This window comes from Mus pahari, chromosome 10, assembly GCF_900095145.1.
Source record: "Mus pahari chromosome 10, PAHARI_EIJ_v1.1, whole genome shotgun sequence".
In the NCBI taxonomy this organism is placed as follows: Eukaryota; Metazoa; Chordata; class Mammalia; order Rodentia; family Muridae; genus Mus; species Mus pahari.
This window is the reverse complement of record NC_034599.1, coordinates 116,379,179-116,386,204: the sequence shown is the minus strand read 5'-3', so window position 1 is coordinate 116,386,204 and position 7,026 is coordinate 116,379,179. Positions and strand designations below refer to the sequence as shown.

Genomic DNA, 7,026 nt, shown 5'->3' with positions numbered 1-7,026 from the left:
ATCCTGTTTCTGGTAGGTTCAGTGAAGTTCCCATCCATATGCAGTCATCCATTAGCCAGAGCAGCTTCCTGGGAACACTCAGGTGGGATTAAGATGGACTGAATCATCTGTGTTGGGAATCTGGACACCCCAGAGAACTGAGCTTCATCCCCTTTGATTGTTAAATACAATTATTACTGAGGCCTGCGTGATATGTAAATTAAAAATCAGACACAATGCTCAGTTCACTGTCTGATTACTTGCTACCCTTTAACTGTCAGTTATGCTACTGAGGATATCTCTGTCCTCAGTACTGCGGATATCTGTGTAAGGTGGGAACCCAAGATAATGGTGTCCTGTTGCACTTAATGGATTTTATTGGTAGCTCAGGATGCACCATAGTAGGAGTGTTTGTACTATAAAAATTGAGTACATAGATCAGAGCTTGTCTGCAGTTACATTTTGCAGTTCACCATCAGCCTCCAACGGATACAACCATCTTTGTGAATTATTTTGCAGACACCCTTAACAGCAACCTGAGGAGCCTAGAAACCCTGGAGTTTGAGAGACAAGGGACACAGAAAGGAATGTGGCCAAAGGTTAGTGGGAGGATCTAAACTGGCCACCTGTGAGGTTGAGACAGAGAGGGAAGCACTGGTCAAGAAGGGAACCAACACCAGAGTCTGGTATGGTCAAAAGCTGATTCCAGAGCCCTGGAAAGAAAAAGTAGAAAACATAGGGGTTTGGGGAGGGAGCTCGGAAGAGAGCACAGGTGTTGCTCATTCTATTCTGAGCGCTGTCTCAGAAGATGGAATCACCTTTAGCACAAGTGGTCTCCCTGCCAGAGGATGAGGAGCTACAGCCCTGGGGAGGCTCTGGAGGCCCTGGTCAGCACCCAGGAAGACCGAGGTCAACAGAGTGTGCCTACCCTGGGGTTGTGGAGAAGGTGCGGCCAAAGTGGGACAACCCCCTACAGTTCCTACTCGTCTGTGTCTCCTATGCTGTGGGCCTGGGCAATGTATGGCGCTTCCCCTACCTGTGCCAGATGTATGGCGGAGGTGAGTAAAATGGGCAGGTGCAGCATGTCTGCCTAACTGAATGTTTCACATCTCAAACTTTCACCTTCCTGGAATCTGGATGAATTATAGGACTGCTGGATGTCACCTCCAAATTGCTGACCCAAGCTCTGCACAGAAGGAAAGTTTGGCCTTTGCATCCGTGGACAGTGCTTTTGCTCTGCTATCTAAAACATCTTCAGCTAATTTGAAGTCATAAAGGTTTTCTCTGTTCCTCTTCTAACTCTTTAACCTCTAGGTTGTTCATATGGAACTATGATCTACTTCCTTCCCTTTCTGTGCATGAACTGTGATACCAACTAAGTAAGGCTCTTTACATTCAGTTGTATTATTTTGACAAAAGGACTGCAGAGGTTATCTGCTTAAATTGAATTATTGAGGTTTGAAGAAGCGATGGAAATGACTACCCCACACAGCTAAAGGTGACCACACTCCTACCTTGGTACAAGCTTTGAGTTTTCTTCTGGCCCTAGGTAGAAGATAAGCATCCAGGCTCTGTCACGGAGACAAGCTGACCATGGGCCACACCAGATTTGATGTGCTTACTGCTTGATACTTTGGGTTAAAATTGGACTATCTTATGACCTTTGAGTATTGGAGCATTAACTCCAAACAGCTTCAGAAATATGGCCTCTGCTGTAAGGTGTCTCCGGATAATAAATCACACAGGCCTCAGCCTCCTTTGACATCAAGTTGGTAAAGGGTAAAAACCCAGCCTTTTCAGAGCAAGGGGATTTAGCCTTGAGAAGTCTCCTGAATGAGAAGGCAGTGCACGAACCCTGCTTGCACACAAGGACAAGCTGGGGCAGGCTCTGACCATTAGTGTGGGTATGTGCTGTCCCCTGCCAATGCTTTCACTCTTCCCTCCTCATGTGGCCACAAAGCTATGCACGACCCCTGTGACAGCCGCTCTACTTCTGGGATCTGTGAGCCACCTGAATTCCATAGCTTGGTTTATGAAAAGGCACTGGATACAACCCAAAGACCCACACTTGAGTAGACTGACCAACACACTAAGAGCAGAATGCCTTACAGTTTAATACCATGCTACGGTCCCTCTGCAAAGTCAGTTCTGAGATGGCTGCTTCTTGTTTCCTGGAAGATAGGAGAAATGGGCAGGAGGGCACGAGGGGTGTGCATGTATCTAAACAGGACCAGTGTGTATTTGTGTGTGTTTGTGTATCAAAAAAGGACGTGTGTGTGTGTGTGTGTGTGTGTGTGTGTGTGTGTGTGTGTGTGTCTAAACAGGACCAGTAGGGGAGAGGGAAGGACTCCAGGTTGGGCAAAGATTGACAGCCTGAGGGGCCATTCCTATGCCAGAGAGACAGAGCTGTTACTCTCCCTTCCCCTGTGGCTTGGTCTTTTGACCCTGGGAACTAAGCTCCACGATCCCCTAGATGACTTATTACATTCCTTGGCATCTCTCACCAATGATTTGAGAAGACCTTTACTTAGGGTCATGTACGTAACTCAAAATTGTAGAGAAGGACTCGGAAGTAGCTGTGGCTATGACTGTGCAGCACTTCGAGTGTGCCCCTTCCAAGTGAAGGAGCCCTCTCCAACCACAACTAGCATGGTAAGAAACCTAAGTAGCCCCCACTTCCACTAGGAGTAAGGAGACTTGGGGCCTTGGGCTCTGCCGGGTGATTTGACCTTGTACAGCTACTCATTAGAACTAGGGTAGAGAGTTATGCCACAACTCTTAAGCCAAGAGACATCGGACTCCAAGGAACCAAATGTCTTCCAGAGGAGGAAGGGTGAGAGAGGGTAGATTTTCCACTCCTCTGCTTCCTTACTCCATGCTGGCCTCTTGAGCTATGAATAGATGGAGGTAGGGAAGATTTGCTCAGCTTTTTTTCTTTCTTGAGCTGTTCTAGCACATAGGAAACACCTGAACTAGTCTTGGAGTTTCCCAGTGTAGAAAAAAGCTTGCTTTGCATTTGAGGTGGGAAGTACCTGGAACTCAAGTGGAGCTGGTGAGTGAGGTAGCAGGGCAAGTTCTGTCAATATGTAGGAAATCTTTGTTGGGTGCTGGCACCCCAAGGGGCTGTAGCAGTTTGCCCAGAACTCACATAGCTACTGCTGGAGTCAGGGGACAAATGACCCCATGTTCCTGATGTATAAGTAAAGCTCTGCTGGCCTTGCAAGACACTGGTCTGTGGACATCTCAAAGCTGATGGGTGGGTGAGTAGGGAAGAAAGAAAGTTGCAAGAACATTTACTTAGCTGAGGGCTGCAGGTGGGGCTGCTGAATTCTTGCTTTAAACATGCATGAGGCCCCAACTTCCACTCTGAGCACAGTAACTGTCAATCCATGAAATTTAGAAGTTTTCCCAATCCTGAGTCTCTAGCACTATGATTACTAGACCTGGGACGCTCATGAGAATTTTCAGCAGCCTAGGGCCAGGTGCTAATTAAGCTGCTAGCACTAACAGCTGTAGGCAAAGAAGGATCAGCCTGCTTGGGTTGCAGGATGGAGATGAGGGCGTCACTGAGAAAGCACTGCTCTTTCTGCCTGGCATCTCCAATTTTCTCAATTTATAGAGTATCTTTTTCCCTCCTTGCTCCTTTCATTTCTGCATCATAGTACCATGGATGCCCTCACTTTCCAGTTGCTGTGACATAAGCAGGGGGGAGTATCCAGTATTCTCTTTTTATGGGTGCATGTAAATTATTTGTCCTGAGTGCTTAGGGTGTTTACTTACAGATTAATTTGAATGGGGAAAAATAGGCCAAAGAAAATATTTACTTCAGGTTATTTTGAATGGCGGATCTTATAAGATTAGGAATTCATTAAGGTCACAAGATATTAAAGTATCAACTGTAAGAGCAAATAATATGCCAGGTGTGGTGGTGCACATTTTTAGTCCCAGCACACAGGATGTTCCTCCAACTCGGGAGGCAGAAACAAGTTGGTAATCTTGAGTTTGAGGTCAGTCTGGTCTACAGATCAAACTCCAGGGATACTGAGAGAAACTTTGTCTCAAAAAGAAAACAAAACAAAAACCAGAGACAGAAGATAGAGAAATGTTCTGGCTTGTCCTGCAGATGGCAGTCAGCAGGGACTCCCCTATACTGTGTCCCTACCCCTTTGGATTTCTTTTATCCACTGGCCTAAAGTAAGGAGCACCTGATTAGATTTTTTTAAAGCCTGTAATGAGAAACATCAGATATATAAACCAGAGGAGAAGAAAGTCTCCATGGCTATGAGCAGATCCTGCTGTGTGTTTCAGAGCTACATCGACTGGTTTCTTGCTGGATGAAGTTTAAGAGGCTGTTTCGGGCACCCACACTTCCTAGCACTTCATAATTTCTTCCAAGTGTTGTCAATAAGGGAAGCACCTTCAGGGACACTCCCAGATGCAATAGAGGGGTGCTTAGGTGTAGCAGAAACCATTTACTGTTGTAGAGTCAGGAGAATAAGAAGGGGTTAAGCTCCGAGGCTCTGAAGGCAGACTACAGTGTTCTGACCACATAAGGGGATTCTCCTAGTTTCTTGGTTCCCATGGTTAACAGGGACTGAATGTATAGTTCTATTTTTCCACCTTGGATATCTTAGTCTGCCCTGGTTGCTATGGTCAGGGGATCTTCAGAGGTTGGAAGGTATGTTACCCAGTAGCCAAGAATGCCCTTTCAGGGAGATGGGACCTGTAACATGATGTGATGTATGATTTATCAAACTTGCTTTTTTCCTCTTCTGCTTTATCAGAGGCTGGAGTCTCCTCAGCTTTAGTTTTTATGTTTCACAGGCCAAGATTTTGCAAGGCTTTGGAATGTTGACTAATAAATTTATTTTTACTCTATATCTTGGTGATCCTTGGGATCACTTTCCTCCCAATTAGATACTCCGTTCTCCATCAGGGATGGCGTTGGGCCTCTCCCCATTGCGGATCTACCTTCTCTGTAACTTTCTGTGTAATGGGCTACTTGTTGCAGCCTCAAATCCTTAACCTCATGGTTATGTAGGATGGATACAGCCAGACCCTACTGAAAAATGGACAGAGTTGTTGGTGAGTAGCAGTGGCCTGAGCACACGCCTAATACTTGCTTGAAACATCGCTGGCCGCTATGGAAGGACTCATAAACCTGTTTCAGTTTGGTGACACTAGAATCAGGGCAAAGCCAAAGTCACAAAGTTTGCACAACTGGGAGTTGTCTCTCCTAAAGTATCCTCATCTGGGGACCAGATAGGACTGTGAGCAACCCTGCTTGTCAGCCAAGGCTGATAATGGGCTGGCAATTCTAATTGTTTTTCTGAGATTTATGCAAGTGACTAATGTTAGAGAATTTCTGAATTGGCAGGTGGATATGTCCCCCAAAGAGGTAGAGCTTTAACACTGGACTTCTCAGAAGATACTCGTAGCCCGGCGTGGTGGCACATGCCTTTAATCCCAGCACTCTGGAGGCAGAGGCAGGCGGATTTCTGAGTCTGAGGCCAGCCTGGTCTACAGAGTGAGTTCCAGGACAGCCAGAGCTACACAGAGAAACCCTGTCTTGGAAAAAAAAAAAAAAGATACTCATGATGAGTCTTTGACCCCAGGCACTTCTTTAGTAGACTCTTGGCTGTTTATAACTTTATAAGATTATCTATTAAATTTATCCCTGTGAATGAGTCTTAACTATGATACTCATTTATAAGGGTCCATGTAATTACTGGGGGAGGGGAGGGTTACCCTGAATCTAAATCTATAATTGCCAGTCTGGCTACTGGCTCAACTGTGCTCCCCCAAATACTTGCTGTTTGAAACTCTCTGGGTTACTTCTGTGCCAGCATTCTGGTATCCTGAGTGGCATATCACTCTGGCATGTGCTCTTGGTCCATCATGACCCCTGCAGATCTCCTGTTCTCCTATCTTCTCCTCCTCTGTGCTCTTCCTCTCCTCCTCGTGATGCCTATCTGCAACCCCCCCAGTCCCATAACTCAAACTCCATTTCTCTCCATTCTCCCCAGTAATTGGCTATCACCAGTTTTATTTTAACCCATAGCTTTAAATTGGGGAACAAGGTTTACATAGCATCACTTGGTATTCCTGAGGATCTGCTCATCTGGGGTAACCAGATCTTAGGAGCCAGTAGTTAGCACTGAAATACAAGCAGAATCAGACCAACCCCCCTACACATAACTACATAACATGACAGCTGGCTAAAGGAGGCCTACCTGCCTCCTTTTTGCATCTGTTTCTGTTTCTCCAGTTCTGTGAACTTGTGTGAATTGCTGATCACTAGAAATTCTTAATTTTGGATTTTGTAATCACATGAGGCTGGAGCAGGGAATCTCCTATCACAACACAGGATATGCTCAATGAACTTAGTAAATTTGGCTACCAGCACCTTTCCCAGAGCTTGTGTGGTTTACGTAGAAAATGACTCTTACAGCAAATCAAGTGTTTTGAGAAATGATGGCATTAAATATTTGGATACAAACAGAGCTCTAGAGGACTTGGGACTTATTCCCTGTGGCAAGGGACAAGACAGCAATATTGCACTAAGAAAGACTAAAAGAGGAAACTGGGAGATGGCAGGAGAGTGAGACATGGTTAGGTGGACTGTATTTGCTGCTGATTGTTGACAAGGTGGAGATGCTCATCAAGATGGACTAGGGAGTATGGGTAGAAAAAGGGCAATCCTGACCCAAGACTTCTCTTTTCCCCCCTTTTCACTGTAGAGAAGACAATTTTTTTCAAAGATTCTTCCAAAGTCACTACTCAGCTGCTTTCTCAAACACTGAGCTGAATCAGACATTAAAACAAACAAAACAAGTGTTCTGGTTTTTGGTTTGTTGTGATTGCAGCGGACTTTGTGGACAGCCTTGTGTCCCAGCCTGCCTCTGTACATTTGTCTGGCAGTGGGGTGTTTACAGCTCTATTCACAGATCACTCCTTAAGAATTTGTGAATTTGAAGGTTTTCTAAGTCATGTTACCAAACTAAAATTTTAGACTGAAAGTACTTGTTTTTTGGGTTTTTTTTTTTT

The 7,026-nt window shown here is 45.3% G+C and overlaps 1 protein-coding gene across 5 annotated transcripts in view; it reads left to right on the top strand.

Annotated features, from left to right (window-relative positions):
* The first annotated feature begins 576 nt into the window (after positions 1–576).
* LOC110328001 (sodium- and chloride-dependent transporter XTRP3B) overlaps positions 577–7,026 on the top strand; it is a 37,959-nt gene continuing 31,509 nt past the window's right edge. For 4 of the 5 annotated variants that reach the window (XM_029542767.1, XM_029542766.1, XM_029542768.1 and 1 more), the window contains exon 1: positions 622–1,037. In XM_029542767.1, coding sequence (XP_029398627.1) covers positions 788–1,037 — 250 coding nt within the window. In that variant the 5' untranslated portion in view covers positions 622–787. Of the gene's footprint in view, positions 1,038–7,026 lie in introns of all 5 variants that reach the window. The other variant, XM_021207335.1, reaches the window with a different exon arrangement.